General features: G+C 39.3%; 1 protein-coding gene across 10 annotated transcripts in view; it reads left to right on the top strand.

Annotated features, from left to right (window-relative positions):
• Nucleotides 1-20,171, top strand: part of NR3C1 (nuclear receptor subfamily 3 group C member 1) — a 468,091-nt gene that overhangs the window by 337,109 nt on the left and 110,811 nt on the right. For 3 of the 10 annotated variants that reach the window (XM_032158228.2, XM_058439966.1, XM_058439964.1), the window contains exon 2: nucleotides 3,884-5,080. In XM_032158228.2, the coding sequence (XP_032014119.1) occupies nucleotides 3,897-5,080 (1,184 nt within the window). In that variant the 5' untranslated portion in view covers nucleotides 3,884-3,896. Of the gene's footprint in view, nucleotides 1-268; nucleotides 376-917; nucleotides 2,146-3,883; nucleotides 5,081-20,171 lie in introns of those variants that run through there. The other 7 variants (XM_032158231.2, XM_032158226.2, XM_058439967.1 and 4 more) reach the window with 6 other exon arrangements.

Raw genomic sequence — 20,171 nt, 5'->3', positions numbered from 1 at the left:
ACTTACTATTTTGCCTGCAACTTGCTTTTAGGCCTGCCGCCCCCTGCTTTCCTTAATCATAATAATAAAAAAAAAAAGTGCAAAGAAATCCAGCTCGCTGGAGGTTTTGCATTTGGCGTGCAACTTCCTTCGAGTGTGAGCGCAATGGGCGGGAGGGGTGGGGGTTGAACTTGGCAGGCGGCGCCTCCTTCTGCCGCCGCCGCCTTGCAGACTCGGGGAAGAGGGTGGGGGACTGTCGGGGCGCGGGGGAGGGTGGGTTCTGCTTTGCAACTTCTCTCCCAGTGCGAGAGCGCGGCGGCGGCAGCTGAAGACCCGGCCGCCCAGATGATGCGGTGGTGGGGGACCTGCCGGCACACGACTTCCCCCCGGCCCAAAGTACGTATGCGCCGACCCCCGCTATCCCGTCCCCTCCCTGAAGCTTCCCCAGAGGGTGTGTCAGGCCGCCCGGCCCCGAGCGCGGCCGAGACTCTGCGGCACCGTTTCCGTGCAACCCCGTAGTCCCTTTCGAAGTGACACACTTCACGCAACTCGGCCCGGCGGCGGCGGCGCGGGCCAATCACGCAGCTCTGCCGCGGGCGGCGCCCCGGCTCCTCTGGCCCGCCCGCTGTCACCCGCAGGGGCACTGGCGGCGCTTGCCGCCAAGGGGCAGAGCGAGCTCCCGAGTGGGTCTGGAGCCGCGGAGCTGGGCGGGGGCGGGAAGGAGGTAGCGAGAAGAGAAACTGGAGAAACTCGGTGGCCCTCTTAACGCCGCCCCAGAGAGACCAGGTCGGCCCCAGCCGCCGCCCTTTTTCCTGGGGAGTTGGGGGCGGGGGGCGAAGTGCGGCGCACCCGGCGAGGCGGCCACGCCAGGGGACGCAGGCGTGCAGGCGCCGTCGAGGCCGGGGTGGCGGGGCCCGCGCGGAGGGCGTGGGGGCAGGGACCGCGGGCGCCCCTGCAGTTGCCAAGCGTCACCAACAGGTTGCATCGTTCCCCGCGGCCGCCGCGCGGCCCCTCGGGCGGGAGCGGCCGGGGGTGGAGTGGGAGCGCGTGTGTGCGAGTGTGTGCGCGCCGTGGCGCCGCCTCCACCCGCTCCCCGCTCGGTCCCGCTCGCTCGCCCAGGCCGGGCTGCCCTTTCGCGTGTCTGCGCTCCCTTCCCTCCGCCGCCGCCTCCTCCATTTTGCGAGCTCGTGTCTGTGACGGGAGCCCGAGTCACCGCCTGCCCGTCGGGGACGGATTCCGGGGGTAGAAGGAGACGCCGCAGCCGGAGCGGCCGAAGCAGCTGGGGACCGGGACGGGGCACGCGCGCCCGGAAGCCTGGACCCGCGGAGCCCGGCGCGAGGCAGAGGGCTGTCTTGTCAGCTGGGCAATGGGTGATTTTCTTAAATAGGGGCTCTCCCCCCCACCCATGGAGAAAGGGGCGGCTGTTTACTTCCTTTTTTTTTAGAAAAAAAAAAAAATATTTCCCTCCTGCTCCTTCTGCGTTCACACGCTAAGTTGTTTATCTCGGCTGCGGCGGGAGCTGTGGACGGTGGCGGGCGAGCGGCTCCTGTGCCAGAGGTAAGAAGCGAGGCGGGAGGGGGCTGGGGTGCGCTGGCTCCCCCGAGGTGCCGCTGGGACCGGAGACAACTCGGGGGCCGCCGCGGGAGCCTACAAACTTTTATTAGCCTCGGGGAGTGGGGGTGGGGGGCTGGCGAGGGCCGGGCGACGGTGACGAAAGGGCAGCGCGCGGGTGACAGCGCTGGCCTCTTCCTCTCCCTCCGCCAGCGTCCCCTGGCCGGGCCGAGGGAGAGGAACCTGAGCTCGGACGGCGAGCGGAGCCTTGTCGAACTGCCGGGGGTTTCGATTCTCTCATTCCTCGCGGGAATCCTGGCCTCTTTTCTCCCCACAGTGTCCCCTTTCCTTCCAAGGGGGTCGCCCGACACCCGTTGTCGTGGTGAACGCTAAGCCGCGTCTGAATTCTACTCGCCCGAATATTTGCACTCCACCCCGGCGCGCCCGAGCGCGAGCCCGGGCTCCGGGGAGGCCCCGGCGGCGCCTGGCTTGAGGAAGGCGTGCAGGGCGCGTGAGGGTGCACACGCGGGGGGCTGACAGCCTGCAACTTGGAGACTCGGGCCGGGGCTGGCGTTATCTGTTAGAAGTGGGCGTGTCGGAGAGAGAACTCAACAGGTCTGGACATACTTCTCTTTTAACCTCGCACTTTTTTTCTCCCCTCCTCCCCCGCCCCGCAAGGGCTTGCTCTTTAGCGTTTGCTGTTAATTCGCGCCTGAGGTTTCTAAGTGGCCCCTTTTAGAAAAAGACCCTCTGTAACCGTAATAGTTTTGTGCTGCGATTTTTACAAGTGCTAGTTTGACGTTTGGGGTTGCAGACTTGATAATTGCAACCTTGTAATACCACTTAAGACCCTCTGGCATGGTTCATTAGGGCCGATTAATGCGGCGGGGTTATTTGCAACTTAAACTGGGGGATAATGTCGCTTGAGGGAGCGTTTTCGTTTTAGGAAGTATTGTTTTGGTTTCGGGTTTGAAGGCAGCTGTCAAAAAAGCGGCATGGAAATTCATTGGGCTGCATTTGATACCTCGTGTTTAGAGATCGTTATCACCTCAGATAAACGGGGCAGAGAGGTGGGGAGATAAGCAGTTTACCCTCAAGATTTGTGGTGGCAAGTCCACACCCCTCTCTCTACCTTCATATTTACTTTTCAGTGAGGGTCAGTGACATTTATACTGCCTAACGTCGTCGTATAGGAAAAGTTTCCTTTTATTGGACGGGATTTGACTACAGTGTCCCAAATGTGCTTCTCCGTCTTAGCCCATCTCTTAAAACACCGTGATTAACAATATACTAACAGTCTTACTCTCTTGAGAATAGGCTGAGAATTGGGATAGGTGAAGGCAGAGAAAATTATTTTGAACATTTTACTGGATACGGTTGTACCTGAATTTATATGAATGTGATTTTACGGTTCTGTGTTTTTCCATTTTTCAGTACTTCGATATTTGTTTGGAAAGGAAAGAACTTAGAGATGTAATAGCATTTCATATTGAGGATCTCAAGCAATGTAAACAAATGTTGCTTAATCTAGATGTTTTTGTGAGTTACGATAAGAGTCAGCTATATTTAAGTTATTTAAGCTAACGTAGTGAGAAGCTACTGCACCTTCTCTTCTCTTTAAAATGTATATTTTAGTTGGCCTATATAAAGTGTATCTCATATATCCAAATTTCATATATCCAAAATTTGGAGGTGGGCACATCCAGTCAGAAGTATGGGTTAAAAAGCCTTTTCCCAGCCTGTCGAAAGATAAGCAGATCAGCATTGTTTATTTTTCAAAGAAAATGTGCATGGTTCACCAGTTGGTTGTACTCAAAGGTTTGGATGTGTGACTAGCTGGTAGGAGGGAAATTTGGAAGTAATTAGGGACTGAGAATCCTAGCGTAGTATTTATCAAATGTTATATGTATTGGTTCTCAGAAAAGCAAACAGCCTTGATTGAAAAGAGGTAGGAATTTTAATGATCACACTTTCCTTTTTTGAAATTAAATACTTTGACATCAACTTGAACCTTTAGAATAATCAGATGTAATGAATTATAATGTCTGTGATTAACAAAGCTACACGTTCAGTGAGCGGCAGGATGAATAGCCAAGCTTAGTTCGATACACTTTTGCCCTCAGCTGTGCAAATGGATTGCATTGTACTTTTAAATGTGGCACGCTGAATGGAAGCAGGGGACATGGCTTTTTATTCTGGAAGATAGAAACTACTCTTCTGGTAACAAAGAATTTGATTCGGAGTTAACTAAAAGGTTCATTTAACAAGCTGCGTCTTACTAATCGGATCAGGAAGATAATGTGACTTTAGAGCTTATGACGTTTTCCCCCCGCTTTTGTTTTTTGTTTTGTAGTTGATGTTCACTGATGGACTCCAAAGAATCATTAACTCCTGGTAGAGAAGAAAACCCCAGCAGTGTGCTTGCTCAGGAGAGGGGAAATGTGATGGACTTCTATAAAACCCTAAGGGGAGGAGCTACTGTGAAGGTTTCTGCGTCTTCACCCTCACTGGCTGTCGCTTCTCAGTCAGACTCCAAGCAGCGAAGACTTTTGGTTGATTTTCCAAAAGGCTCAGTAAGCAATGCGCAGCAGCCAGATCTGTCCAAAGCAGTTTCACTCTCAATGGGACTGTATATGGGAGAGACAGAAACAAAAGTGATGGGAAATGACCTGGGATTCCCACAGCAGGGCCAAATCAGCCTTTCCTCGGGGGAAACAGACTTAAAGCTTTTGGAAGAAAGCATTGCAAACCTCAATAGGTCGACCAGTGTTCCAGAGAACCCCAAGAGTTCAGCATCCACTGCTGTGTCTGCTGCCCCCACAGAGAAGGAGTTCCCAAAAACTCACTCTGATGTATCTTCAGAACAGCAACATTTGAAGGGCCAGACTGGCACCAACGGTGGCAATGTGAAATTGTATACCACAGACCAAAGCACCTTTGACATTTTGCAGGATTTGGAGTTTTCTTCTGGGTCCCCAGGTAAAGAGACGAATGAGAGTCCTTGGAGATCAGACCTGTTGATAGATGAAAACTGTTTGCTTTCTCCTCTGGCGGGAGAAGACGATTCATTCCTTTTGGAAGGAAACTCGAATGAGGACTGCAAGCCTCTCATTTTACCGGACACTAAACCCAAAATTAAGGATAATGGAGATCTGGTTTTATCAAGCCCCAGTAATGTAACACTGCCCCAAGTGAAAACAGAAAAAGAAGATTTCATCGAACTCTGCACCCCTGGGGTAATTAAGCAAGAGAAACTGGGCACAGTTTACTGTCAGGCAAGCTTTCCTGGAGCAAATATAATTGGTAATAAAATGTCTGCCATTTCTGTTCATGGTGTGAGTACCTCTGGAGGACAGATGTACCACTATGACATGAATACAGCATCCGTTTCTCAACAGCAGGATCAGAAGCCTATTTTTAATGTCATTCCACCAATTCCCGTTGGTTCTGAAAATTGGAATAGGTGCCAAGGATCTGGAGATGACAACTTGACTTCCTTGGGGACTCTGAACTTCCCTGGTCGAACAGTTTTTTCTAATGGCTATTCAAGGTAAGATCAGTGTTTTTCTGTTTCTTAAGAATGGTACATTTAAGATAGATTAATAGATGTAAATCTTCATTGATTTGTATGTGTTCTCTAAAGATTCATGTGCTTTTTTATATGAATAAGTTTAAGTGGCCTTTTCAAAGTAGGAAGGGTCGACAACCTAAGTGACATCTGTACGTAACCATTTCAGGTTTTTTCCTTAAAAAGTGGTTTTCAGTATCCCATTGGCCAATGGTGAGGATTTTATTTAACATTTTTAAAATAATATTGCTCATTAACAGATCTCTTAAGGAAAAATTATATAAATTCAGGAGAGTATAATGTCTCATAATGTGTTGTGCATGTTCATTCAGCTGTTTTAGAATATGTTCTTATATTACAATAAATGATACCCTTACTTAACATAGTCAAAAGTTGTGCTGCCTTATTTGTAAATTCGTTAAGTGTTAGCTTGAGATTAAAGGGTTAAAAGCAGAAGTACTAACAAAGTACTGTTCTTCAAACTGAATCTTCTGTTAAAGAATTTGAGTTTTGAAATTGCTAACGCAATGCAGTGAACAGTGTACCAGACCATAGTATTAGACACAGGTCTTGCTCACAGGGTTCTTGCCCTAAAGTAGCCAAGTTATGTCTGCCGATCAATCTCTTTAAGAGAGGAATTGGTGCCAACATGATGCAAAACAAAATTTTACTTTCAAATATTCCTGCAAGTTCTCAAGTAGATAACTGATGGCCAAAATTGTTAAGCTTCAATTTTCAGCTTTCATTTGATTTTTCTCTTTTTTTCACTCAGTCATTTATAAGCATACTGATATTTTTGTCTGACCCAAAAAGGTCAGAAAATGGAATTATCAGAAAAAAGTTCTAAATGTAGATATACGTGTTGGTAGGGGTGAATTTCTCTGCCCGGTAACCTCATCCCCAATTCAGGTAAATGCTAGGTTTTATATCCATTTTAGTTGTGAAGGAAAATATAAAAATGTGGATTGTAGTGACACAAGATTGATTAATCAGCGGTTTTTTTTTTAAAAGAAGACATGGTAGACAGAGTGATTTATTTGTATGTAACCATTGAAGTTTTTTCTTAAATGTTAATGATATTCATCGTTCCCATTAACTAGTTATTCAGATTTTTGAAAATACTTTTTCTATGAAAGCTATCCTAACCCTGAGGATGTCTCTTTTCTTTCCTCTTTACGTAGGAAGCTTTTCTTATTAGGGAAATAATTTAGACTTAGATTTAGGCTATGTTCTGTTCTTTTAAAAGGCTTAGTTGTTGTCAAAAAAAAAAAAAAAAAGACCAAAAAACCTCGGTTCTTATGTGTCTTAATGCGAACTACCTCCTAATCTGTTGTTTAAATAATTACCTTTTATTTAGAAGAACACTACTTCAACCTGAGTTGAAGGTTTAAAATCTTTTCAGTAAGGAGATTTGAGATGTTTATTATTGCATAAGCTGTTGTTTTAAATGCTAAAAGACATGCTGTGTTTTAAAATTTTCAATTGCAAATTTTTGGCAACAGAATTCACATACTTGGTTTTCTTAAAAGAGTTAAGTACGGTTGATTTGACTAAGCTATCTGTAGGAAACTCTTAAATTGATTTATAAAACATGTAATTATACAAAGAAAAATAAAACATCTTAGGAAACTCTTGGGGATTATTAATGGGTTTTGCCCTGATAATCATCATGGCATGGTTTTCATTTTCCTTACTATAAAGAAAAGGCATGGGACAAAACTTATTTTCCATTTGCTATGAACTTTTAAACCCTATAAAATCAGGGATACAGAGTATAAGTAGATGAACATAGTTACTCTTAAATCACTGAAGGTGATTTTAATGCTTTAACTTTTATAGTACTTTATGACATAAAGCATCTTCACTATTTTTAATTTGGGCCCCATAACCTTATGGAGGTAATAGGCAAGGCAGTGATGATGCGGCTCTTTAGAAGTTCTTTAATATCGAATGAAATTATTATTTTTATGCCAATCTGTGATTGGGAAATCAGTAGTCTGTGTCCTAACAAGAAGGTATAATACTTTATACAGGGTATTTTGTTAATATTTGAAGATGTTATACCTTATGGCATTAACTTAGCACTGGGAACTATGATTACCCAAAACAAAGCTTCATCCAAATAAATTGAAACAGTGTTTCTTTTAAACCATCATTGAATTAGTCTATTGTTTCCAAACAACAGCCCTGATATGGCTAAAATTAGTTGCTTTCTCTTCTCTATATGTTACATGACTCTAGCCAAACATTTGCTATGACCAGTGATCCTGAGTGATCAGCAAATAATCAACACATTGAGACCACAACTTGATTGAATACTGATCTTCTGACTTTACGTAGAAAAATATTAAATGCCACTAATAACTTGAATTCCTTTTAAATTAGAAAAAGTTATAAATTGCAATTTGACTTTTTAAAATGCCACCTAAAATTGTTTTTATCAGAATACTTCAAAAAAAAAATTCTCACTTTATTCTCTGGGGGTGGGAAGAGGCAATTCCTTCCTTCCACCACAACATTGAATTATCACATAAAATTGTAAAATTATGAATATTATGATTGAGCTTAGTAAAGTATTTTCTTTTTAAGTTCATTTATAGTAAAACAAGAGAAACCGTATTGATTCTCAAAATCTATTCTTTAAGTAAAACAAACTAGCCATTCTAAATACGCTTTTTAAAATACTGAAATTCAGTACATTTAGCATAAACTTATTGATGAAGGCACATTTCTGCATTATTTGATTTTCAGCCTTGTTTCATTTAAGCATTAATGGCAGAGGTAGGGAACAGAAATGGTTTTAGGTGATATTAGAGCTTTTATTGGGATTATGTTGAAATTTTAGTGTTAAAAAATTGTTCGTATCCTGAAGGGAGGGATTATTGGAGAGAATGAATGATGTAGGGTGAACTTGTAAATTCAGTTTTTGGTAGAGTCTAGGGCTTTGATGATTGGCACTTAATGAAGCTACTAAAATTTATGTAGATTTTAATGTCTCATTAGTAATCGCATCTGTATCTGGTTTTATGAAAGTAATGAAATTGAAGACCTGTACAAATACAGAATGAATGAAGCAAATTCTGCTAACATCGTGTTGAATGTTTTCTCAGAAAAAGAGGAAATACAAAGAGAAGAGATTTGTTTTGACTGTGATTTACCCCCACCCCCATGGCAATTTTCTTTACTTCCTAACTTTTTTCTTTTTCTTTTCCTTCTAAAGATTCTGGCAATGGGTGTTTCAGTGTTTTTTAAGCTTAATATTTCTGGTACTCATTTATGTAAAGTGATTTCTGAATGTTAAAGGAGATTTCCTTTTAAATATATATTCACTTATTTTTAGCTTTATGACGAGCATCTTATTTTTTAAATCTATAACTTGTTATGGCTACATGATTAGTAAAAGAAAAGCTTTTAAAACACACTGTGTGTTCAGGTGTGTCATTTTAGTGTGGAATGACTAATACAGAAATATGTGACTAGCATGTGGTCAGATTTTATTGAAATTACTTACGATGTTTCTATGGCTATTCCCCTTATATTTTTATAATTGGTAACATAATTCATGTTATTTTGGTTTTGTCTATTTGTGTTGCATGTATTTTAGTCTGACCACTTTTGCTACTTATTTAATGTTTATACATTTTATGAAAGACTTATTCTGAAATATACCTTGCATAAATGTAGGTTAAATGCAAATTGTATTAATAGTGAAATGGATATGTGGGTAGAGATCACTTTAGGGGCCTTTTGAGATTTAGTGAAGGAAAGATTGGATCAAAAGGGTTTACTTTAATGTGACTGCCTAATGTGAAAGTCGGAACATCTGCATTAATTGATTAGTTACATAAATCTTAGTCCACTCTGGCCTGCAGGTGATTGAAACAGCCCAGGAAATCTTAATTTACATTAAGTTTAGACAAGGTCTGAGGCATAGTTCTTAAAGCACATTCTTTTTTACTTTAATAATTATTCCTAATTTTAATTAGCAGTGGGTTCTCATTATATACTAGTACTTAGGTGGGCAAATTAAATAAGCAAAATAGGTTTGTGCTGAATAGCATTTACCCTTCTGAGGACATCCTGGTAATATTTTCATCAAGAGTAATTGTGTAATACAATATTTACAGGTATTTGCTAGATTAATGGGCACTTGTTTTCATATTTCTGAGTCATGGAAAATATACATTGGTGATTCCTATTGTATAAAGAGTTTTCAAGAAAATTGTGTTGAATTAAGCTATAACTACAAAAAAAAATCCATTACTTATTGACCTTTACAAAGGATTTTTAAAAGCCCATGCTCTCCTTATTTCTGCAGCTTCAGAGAGCCAACTGCTCTTACTTTCTTCTGGCATATTCTGTTAATACTTGGGTTTTGTATTTTTCAAGTAAATAAAATATTCCTATTGAGAATTTCAATTTTAAGAAAGAAAAGATCTACTAAGTGTTCCTTTCCCTTTTGAATTGTGTGTGATCATTTCTATGCTAAACTAGATTAGGGTGTGACTTGTGATGGTGATTTTTGTTCCTTTTACATATTAAGAAAGAAACAGAATTTTATTGCAGTTCAAAATTATTTGTAGACAGTGGTTTTAACCCCCAAACACCTAATTTTGACAGGTTGCTTTCCTTATTCCTCAATACTGTCGTAAATGTCTCTAAATACAGAATTTCCAGTGGAGTTCATGAATTAATTGGGGGTGGAGGGTGAAGAGGGAGGAGCAACAGAGATGTGGAATGCTATAGATAAGTTTAGGAATATCCAGATCAGTTCTGAAAACTAACAGTTTGGATCAACTGTCATGAATTAGAGGTTTAAGAAAAGAAAAATTTAGGACTATATTTAGGTACAAGGGAATGCATCAATCAGGATTACAATTTAATTTCTTTTATTTGAGATAGAAATCTAAAACTAATCATGGCTATATAATACTCATTGTTGAGTTATGTTGTTGTTTCTTACTATGCTTTATTATCAAAAAGGATAAAATGCACATTTTACTTTCTTTTAGATTATTTTAGCTAAGATTAAGTTCATATTTGTCCCATTTTTATTTAAGCTGATGTTTAATAAGTGAAAATCTAATGACTTGAATGTAGTCAACCTAATGTCTTAATGTTGATATAATCATTTCATATTTCATAGTGCCCTTTTACAGCCATTGTCAACTGACTGGAGAGCAACCCTTTTCTTTGGTAATATATTTCTATGGGTTGTGTATTTTTCTGCTGGAATATTGAGAAAATTAATTTTTCATAATATGCAGAATAAATTATGGGGTTCTGCAAGTGCTAGACAGTCACTTAAACTATTTATATTGTAATACATTCCTTAAATTCAATATTTTGAATGAGAGTGTGTTATCCCCTAATTTTATCTCTTGGCCAATTTAAATATTAATTACATCCCAATAGAGCTGCATGCTTAAACATGCTTTTTCAGAGTAACCCAAGTATTAATTTCGAGTGCTTTAAAATATTTTTTCTTTTTAGCAAGTTTCAACAAGATTAGTAGTGTCTATAATGCAGCAAGTTCAGTGAAAGTACCTGTTGTTTTAGAATTTTTTTTTCATTCACACTATAGGGCACCAAAAATATATATAAGGGGAAAAAAGTTTTAATGATATGATTAGTTGTAAATGTTTACACATTTTATTACCTTGAATTTTTATTTTTGTAACTAATAATTTGAGAGTTCAGTAAGTATGCAGTGTTTAAGACATACAATTTGTTGCAAAAAGTGTTAACTTACTATTTCTTTTTACAATAAAATTAGCCTTTATTCTAGTTGATTTCATAATTGTCCATAATATTTAGCCGTGGCTATTATGAAAGTATATTTGATAGCCAGATTTTGAAAGCTATTATGAAATGATACAATTCAGTACATGATTTATTATTTCATGCTGGTTGGGGCAGTGCTGTGACTTACGACCTTATGATTGTCACATGCTGAACACTAAAGCTGTACCAGTTTGTTATGGACACTGTTTTACTTTGTTATTGTTTTAATGTTTTCTTTTGTAATTATTGAGGATAAGAGCTTCCTTAATTTTAAGACTATTTAAATTGCAGATTTTGCTTTTTTTATTTTTTTAACCCTTAAATCCCTTCCAAAGAATTTGATTTAGATATTCAGTAGTAGAAACAGAAGAAAAATACTCAACTAAAAGTCCAAAGACCTAGTTTCTAATGCTAAGGGAGACAGTCTATGTCCTCGAACTAGGTACTTTGGTGTCAAAAATACTTTCTTTACAACTGTGTTTGAATTGTTTTCAAAACACCTGTGTTTGTGTTTCTAAAATTCCACAATCCTTTTAACCTGTCAATTTGATGAGGGAAGTAATTAGGGTAAGGAATGGTATAACAAAGTTGGTTCTTTGACATTTTCTTTATAGATTGTCGAATGTAAGACAAATAGATGTGAATGCAGATTTGGTGTTTTTGTAAGATAAGGATTTAAAATAATGTAGTTGGTGATATATAAAAATAAACTATTGCTGCTGTTAGCACCCGAGAGGTGGGGCTCTTGGGTTCCCAGAGCTTGTTTTCTGTGTCAGGTACAGTTATTTTAGATTAGAACTTAAAAGAACTTGAGAGTTCCCCTAACCCTACCCCCTAATTTTTTCGAATGAGAAATTGAGATCCATAGAAAGTGTTGAGGTAAAGATCACAAAACACTTCATGAGCGGTGTTGCCAGTTTGAGTATCTCAATTCTTAGTTATCTAAGTTCCCCGGTAGGCTTCTTTAATTATCTGGGTCTCTTCTAGACGTCTGAAACAAATAGTTGATTGACATAATACAGACTAGCCACATATTTTATAAGAGTTACTTTTGACTCATTTAGATTTTTAAAATATACAGTGTCTATATTCTTCCCTATACATTTTGTTAATCTTTTTTTACCTAATAATGATTAAGCACCAATTATGTGACAGCACTATGCTAAGCACTTTGCATGCATTCATCTCATTTAAATCTCAACTCTGTGAAAGTTTTTATTCTCGTTACTGTATTAAGTCTCGATTCTGTCAATATCCATGTAGCACAGAAGGCAGCTGTTATTTACCTTAATTTTACAGATGTGAAAACTAAAGGCATTTAAAGAGAAAGAGAAAAAAATAACCAGGAAACCTTAATACTTATCTGAAGGGAAATATTTAATATTGGGTATGTTAGTTCCTCGTGTGTCTTTAATAATTTTTGTCAACAGCAAATCTTTAAATAAAATATAAAGGATCAGGCCTCTGCTCTCCTGCATATATTTGTAAGGTTACTTACTGCTTTTTGTCACAGTTTCAATTTCTGTAAAATAGAGGGTTTTTACCTGACAGGATTTGTTCATGTACTTTTACTTTGAAAATTAAAAAGCATTAGGCCGGGTGCGGTGGCTCACGCCTGTAATCCCAGCACTTTCGGAGTCCGAGGTGGGCGGATCATGAGGTCAGGAGATTGAGACCATCCTGGCTAACACGGTGAAACCCTGTCTCTACTAAAAATACAAAAAATTAGCCGGGCATGGTGGCTGGTGCCTGTAGTCCCAGCTACTCGGGAGGCTGAGGCAGGAGAATGGTGTGAACCCGGGAGGCGGAGCTTGCAGTGAGCCCAGATGGCGCCACTGCACTCCAGCCTGGGCGACAGAGCGAGTCTCTGTCTCAAAAAAAAAAAAAAAGAAAGAAAGAAAATTAAAAAGCATTATAAAGATGCAAGGTGGAATTTTTAAAGCTCTGCCAAGTCCACTTAGCTTAAACCAGCATGACTCTCATTGGCTAAGTACATTATGACATCTGTGATTGTGGTGTAGGTATTTCCTTTAATCAAGAATCTTTTAGGGTCTGCTATGTGCAATCCCTGAAGGGTCATGGATCGCAGTTTCATAAAGACTACTGTATTTTAAAGCCTTCAAATGCCAAGGTAGTATCTTCACAGTGATTTTTTTTTCAGTTTTATTATTTTTTGAAAGTGCCTTCGACAAAGTTTTCAGTGGATTTTGTTGAGGGATATTAAGTATGCCATCTACATAATAGCCATAGTGATAACTCCAACCACATTGTTATATTTTTATTAATAAATGCTAGAGTATTCTCTTTCTGGTATTTCCTATTCTGATATTTTTATGTAATCAAGTATGCAAAGATTCTTTGTCATTAGAAACCTTAATTTGCCTGAAAATGGGAATAAAATTATCAGGTTTAAAATTTTTTACATTTATTACATTTATTGAAGCTGTCTGAAAAAGCTCTTGAGTATATTGAATACCAAAATTTATCCTAACTGCATAAAGTTGGGAGGATTGTGAAACTTGACTGCACTTACTTTTTTCTTTATTGATCAAATGGTTGAAAAAAACTTCAGTTAAACAAATTTGATGTATTAAACCAAAGTTATAAAAGCAGAGGCAAGCATAGAATTATTAAACGGCAGTTTAAATTGGTAAACATACCGATGTAGAACCTAAGTTTGTAGGCAGCTTTCTTAGATGAAAACTTAAAAAAAATTTTAATTAGAACATTATGTGAAATTTGTCATCTGGAATTCAGCTGGGTTTATTAAGGACAAAGTGTATGACTATAAAATAGATGGATTTTTTTAAAAAAACAGAAAACCCAAAATAAATATTCTAAGTTTCCACCTTAGGAGGCTATGTATATTGCTCCTCTTTGAAACTGCCTTCAGAACCACCTTGTAAGCCATAAAAGAAAATTGGACTCATTGCACTATAGTAACACCTAACTGTTCTTGCTCAAAGAAAATGTATTTATTCCTAAGCTTTATTTGTGTGACTCCAAATCATTTGAGTATTGCCAGATATTTAGAAATTTAATCCTCTCTCGAATGATAACGTTTATTTTCTTAGAGGGTTTTAAAAGAGCCCACATAGATATTTCTACAGAAAATGTTTAATTCTGTTTTGAATGTGCCTGGAATAAGTGAATAGCTTCCCAGGGTGACTATTCTGAAATGGATGATACTTAGTGGTTAAGTTCTGATTTGTGTTTTCTTTAAGTTATTAAGGAACTTTATGCTAACAGTTTATATATTCCCTCTTCTTGGCCTAGTAAAGAAGTAATAGAGACTATTCACATCTAAGCCTGATTTTTTAAATAAGTATTTATTTTATGTTTAAGTAAGGTAGGTCTGCTTTTGGCTTGGACTTGAATTTGGCAATAGCAGATATAAATTAAACATAATGTGAATTCCTACAACAGTCTCCCAAACAGTTTAATTTCCCATTCATACACATTTCCCTTAGTGTATAAGGGAATTAAGTATCTGATTATCAGTATAGCAAGAACAACTCAAGTATACTAAAATTATTTATACTCATAAAATAGTTTGAGTTATAGCTACAATATAAAATTTATATATTTTCGACTTTTATTCCTCACAACCTGAAAAAAGCCTCTGCGATTACTGATAGTACTTTTAAAAACTAAATGAATTTTGTTACTATTATTTGCTGAATTTAGTCATGTTTACTGTTCAAAACATGCTAGATTAAAATGGATCCTAATCTTTGAAATGATGAAGACATGTGTAGTGGTGTCAAAAATAGGATATTTATTTTGTAACTATTCTGTTAGTGCTGAAGTTCTTAGAATTTGTTTGTGACAACAGCCTGCTTAAGAACTTTAGATTTTTTAGAATTGTACTAAAAGCAAACTGTTTTCTTGGATGTTTGTTCTTTCTCCCTGAAAGATGATTTATAAGTTTTCAGAGCTAAGAAATGGGAATGAAGAGCCATCCTAGCATGGCAGTTAATGTTTTACTGTTAACAGGTTTTCTCTACACTGCTTTATTAGCCTTGAACCTCCTACTTTGTTTGTCAGCTGGGAGGCTGGTAGATTTTCTATTAGGTAGCAAATGCTTCTCATCACTAAACACATATCATGGGCTGGTGTTATTGCAGTCTGTGGATGGACACTACATTTTTAACCAAGAAATGTTTTCGAAGGAAAGAAAAATTGGTGAAGTGATTTCTAATTCAGTATTTTAGGGATGAGTGACCTTTTAATTTATAACGACATTTAACAGAGCTGTACAGTGCTTTGGGGGTCCCACAGACATAGTTAAGAAAACAGTAAATAAGGAAGCCAGAAGGAAAAGTTATAAAACTATTAAGAAAGAAAATGAAAATTCTAAACTTCAATTCTGGTGCCTGGCTAAATTTGATTTTTGTATGCCTCAGTGTTTCTCTATGGACACTGGGAAATCAGTAAGCAACCTAGCTACGTTATTATGTTCATAAGTGGAAGAACTAAAGAACTACAAAGACATGTTCTAGGCCAAGAATTCTTGAGATAGGTAGAATGGAAGGTTAACTAGATGATCTCCAAGGTCCTTCTAATTGCACTTGGCAGCAGCAAGAATTTATCAAGCTAGACACTGAGCATATGGAGATGAAGAAGATGAAAATCCCCAGCAGCATGGAGAGCACTCTGATGATAGTCATCCCTGCCTCCTCCTCCCTCAGTTTGCTTTTTGAAATGTGAACTTGAAGGATCTCAAGCTCCTTCCTGAGAAGACATAACAAACTTCATGGAGGAAAGTGCATGGATGAATGGGAAACAAGATTTGATTCAACTATTTGAAATAAGAAAAGGGGCAACAAGGAGTCTGAAACAAACGAAAGAAAAGATGGAAAGAATTAGTTGACTAGATGAGGACTGAGTAGATAGGAATGAGCCAACAGGTGACTTCAACAACTAATGGATGAAAGTATTATGTGCATGCATGTTGTCATCAAATATTACATGATACAAGACAAGGAGAGAACATGACTTTCACCATAACCTCAGTTTGTGTACCCTAGGTGCAAGATATTTTTTTCTTCTAGTTGCTTAAGCATATCCTTACTGTCTAGGAGAAATAATCCTCTTTCTGGGCTCCCCAGTGTATAAGCTCAAATCTGATGAAGTTTTACCTGAAATGTTCTTTCCCCAGGTACCCACATGGTTTACTCTCTCACTGAAACGTCAGCTCTGTAAAAGAGATCTCTGACTGCTCTATCTGAAATAGTAGAATCTTTCACATAGTCTTTCCTTCTTCTTGACATCATCTATTTGTGTCTTATCTGCTCACCTGCTACAGTGTAAGCTCCATGAGAGCAGTGATACTGTCTGCCTTGCTTACTCTCATATGCCAGCATCTAGAATAGTGTCTAGCACATAGTAAGACCTCTACAAATACATGTTGAATACCTAAATAAACAAAATTTGACATATAAACCAAAAAGATTTATAGGAATGGATTATATTTCTAATCTTTCTCGAGTAAGGAAAATGTCAGCAGATACTGAATATCACTGAGAGAGAGAGATGATAGCCCAGGTTATCTTCCCCAGATAGAAATAAGCCTTAAGACCGACAGGTGTATATGAATACAGAGAGAAGTATACATAAAGAAGATGTATTTTCAATTGTCAGTCTCTAAATTTGCTTTAAGACTTTGAAATGGATTGCTTTTCATAATTTCTTAGAATAACTGTGGTCTGTTTACCATTGAAAAATTAGAGTAGCCAATGTTTGTAAATGAAGGGTTAGAGGGTTTTTTCCTTTGGTTGTTTGTTAAAAGCTTGCTGAAGGCAGTAACTTATAGTAGATTGTCAATATAGGAACTTTTGTAGCAGAAGCTTTATGCTTTTCACTTTTATAAGAATTGAGATTATTTAAGCAGATGAGTCTAATGTATATGTTTGTACTGACTTACCTAGAAGGTCAGGCAGGAAATCAGTTTCCTCATTTTTCAGACAAGCGTGTGTGTAATCACTGAGTACCTTAAGAGGGGAGGGGTGTTTTATTTTTGCCTGAATTTTCAAAATATCTTTCTTCAGCTTATTTATATTTTAGATTTGACTTATTCTATCTATAGTATATAACAGTCAGAAGGTTGGTAGGGTAAGTTCATCTCTTCCGCTAAGATTTATAGGAGAGTTCAACCTAATATGGCAATGACAGTCACAGAAAAGAGAAAATGCAAGGTAAGTAGGTGTTAGCTATAGCAAGAAAATCAGATTAGGTCATTTAAGAATGAACTGCTCTAATGTTCAGGAAAAAAGAGAGGAGGGACAAGGACAGGGCTCTGGAAGGCAACCAAAGAGAGCAGCCACAAAAGATAATGAATAGCTGAAGAATTAGGAGACAACAATCTTAAAATGTGGCAGGGAGAGGGTAGTTGTCACATCAACTAGCATAGAAGAGATAGAATAACATAAATATATGAGTGATTATTGTTCTTGAAACCAGTCCTTAAAACATGTGAACATTCTCAAAAATCAAAGCCAGATAAATTAGGGAAATCTTAAATGGCACAATATAACTAGTGATTCGTTTATAATTTTTTTAAAAAGGATCCTTAAATTTGAAATTTAGATGTAATTAAAGCAGATAATAAGAAACATACTTCTGAGACCACAAAGACCCCGAGATGCAGTTAAGAGTAAGGTAGAAAGGCTGGAAGCCAGAAGGGAATTAAGTTTCTGTTCCCTGAAAAGCCAACACAACAGGAAAAAACTGGCCACACCCTAGTTCAAACTCTTATTACTCTTATCAATAGTCTCCTAATTGTTTCTCTAGTTTTCTCCTCTCCCTTCTTAATTCATTCTGCAGTCTACTGCCAGATTAATCTTCCTAGAACACCACTTTCAGTATTATTTCCCCTGATCAGAAAATGTCTGTGGTTTTGTTGCTCATAGCATAGTGGTTCTCCTCCTTTGTACCACAACCCATATGCCAGATGATAGATGGTGGGTAGCCACATGAACTTTCCATAACCTTTGGAGGATTTGGGTTATACACAGTCTCTTATCCAAGAAAGCATATCTGAGTGTAAGTGAGCATTATAGGGATAGTCTTAGAATTGACTCTTTTTAAAATTTATTATTCTTTTTGCACATGCCCCTTCAGAATTTACAGAAATAATATGTTCATTCCATCAGAAAAATTATACCCCAAAATGTTAATAAACTTATTTCCATCACCTCTCCTTTCCTATTTCTTTCTTTCCTCTTTCTTCCTGCACATCTCCCCTTATCCTCCACATTTCTCTGTAATTATATAAGCATAAACAGAGACACATATGAGATTTTCTGGGTTGCTTGCCTTTAAATAGAAGAATGGGGTTATCTTATACCCCTTTGTCTGCAGCTTGCTTTTCTCACCTAACAAGTACACCTTGAACATCCTTCCAGGTCAACAGATGCGGATCCCGTTCTTTTAAATAGTTAGACAATATTCTATTCTTGTGGTTTCATGATTTTTGCCACTACAAGCAAGTTTCTAATAAACACCCTTTTCTATGTATCCTTTATAAATAGCAACTTTTTTTCTAAATGTAAATGATATGGTTTGGCTCTGTGTCCCCACCCAAATCTCATCTTGAATTGTAATCCTCACATATCAGGGGAGGGGCCTGGTGAAAGGTGATTGAATCATGGAGGCAGACTTCTTCTCCTTTGCTGATCTCATGATAGTGAGTTCTCATGAGATCTGGTTGCTTGAAAATGTGTGGCACTTCCCTCTTCACTCACTGTCTCTCCTGCTCTGCCATGTGAAAACATGCTTTCTTTGCCTTCCACTGTGAGTGTAAGTTTCCTGAGGCCTCCCGATAATGCTTCCTGTTAAGCCTGTGGAACTATGAGTCAGTTGAACCTCTTTTCTTTGTAAGTTACCCAGTCTCAGGTAGTTCTTTATAGCACTGTGAAAATGGACTAGTACAGAAACTTGGTACCAGGACAGTGGGGTCATTGCTATAAAGATACATGAAAATGTGGAAGCCACTTTGTAACTGGGTAATGGGCAGAGGTTGCAACAGTTCGGAGGACTCAGAAGAAGACAGAAAGATGAGGGAATGTTTGGAACTTCCTAGAGACATGTTGAATGGTTTTGACCAAAATGCTGATAGTTATATGGACAATAAAGTCCAGGCTGAGGTGGTCTCAGGTGGAGATGAGGCACTTATTGGGAACTGGAGCAAAGGTCACTTTTGCTTTGCTTTAGCAGATAGACTGACAGCATTTTGCCCCTGCCCTAGAGATCTGTGGAACTTTGAACTTGAAAGAGATGATTTAGAGTATGTGGCAGAAGAAATTTCTAAGTAGCAAAGCATTCAATATGTGGCCTGGCTGCTCCTAACAACATACAGTCATATGTGTTCACAAAGAGATGGTCTGAAGTTGGAACTTAGGTTTAAAAGGGAAGCAGAGCATAAAAGTTTGGAAAATTTGCAGCCTGACCTTGTGGTAGAAAAGAAAAACCTATTTTCTGGGGAGCAATTCAAGCGAGCTGCAGAAATATGCATAGGTGAAGAGGAGCCTAATGTTAATAGCCAGTAGAATAGGGAAAATGTCTCCAGGGCATGTCAGAGACCTTCATGGCAGCCCTTCCTATCACAGGCCTGGAGGTCTAGGAGGAAAAAATGGTTTCGTGGGCCAGGCCCAGGGTTGTGCTGCTCTCTGCAGCCTCAGGACATGGTGCCCTGCATCCCAGCTGCTCTAGCTCCAGCTGTGGCTAAAAGGGGCCAGGAGATAATCTTGGGCTGTTGCTTCAGAGGGGGTAAGCCTCAAACCTTGGCAGCCTTCCTGTGGTGTTGGGCCTGTGGGTGTGCAGAAGGCAAGAGTTGAGGCTTGAAAGCCTCTGCCTTGATTTCAGGATGTATGGAAATGCCTGGGTGTCCAGGCAGAAGTCTGCTGCAGGGGCAGACCCCTCATGGAGATCCTCTGCTAGGGCAGTGCAAAGGAGATATATGGGGTTAGAGACCCCACTGGGGCACTGCCTAGTGGAGCTGTGAGAAGAGGGATACCATCCTCCAGACTCCAGAATGGTAGATCCACTGACAGCTTTCACCATGTGCCTGGAAAAGCTGTAGGCACTCAATGCTAGCCTGTGAAAGCAGCCACAGGGGCTATACCCAGCAGAGCCACCGGGGCGGAGCTGTCCAAGGCCTTGGGAGCTCACCCCTTCTGTCAGCGTGGCTTGGACGTGAGACATGGAGTCAAAGGAGATCATTTTGGATTTTTAAGATTTAATGACTGCCCTGCAGGTTTTTGGACATGCATGGGGCCTGTAGCCTCTT

This window comes from Hylobates moloch, unplaced genomic scaffold (assembly GCF_009828535.3).
Source record: "Hylobates moloch isolate HMO894 unplaced genomic scaffold, HMol_V3 SCAFFOLD_6, whole genome shotgun sequence".
NCBI classification, from domain to species: domain Eukaryota; kingdom Metazoa; phylum Chordata; class Mammalia; order Primates; family Hylobatidae; genus Hylobates; species Hylobates moloch.
Note: the sequence above shows the minus strand (reverse complement) of the source record. Positions and strands in the feature narration are given on the sequence as shown.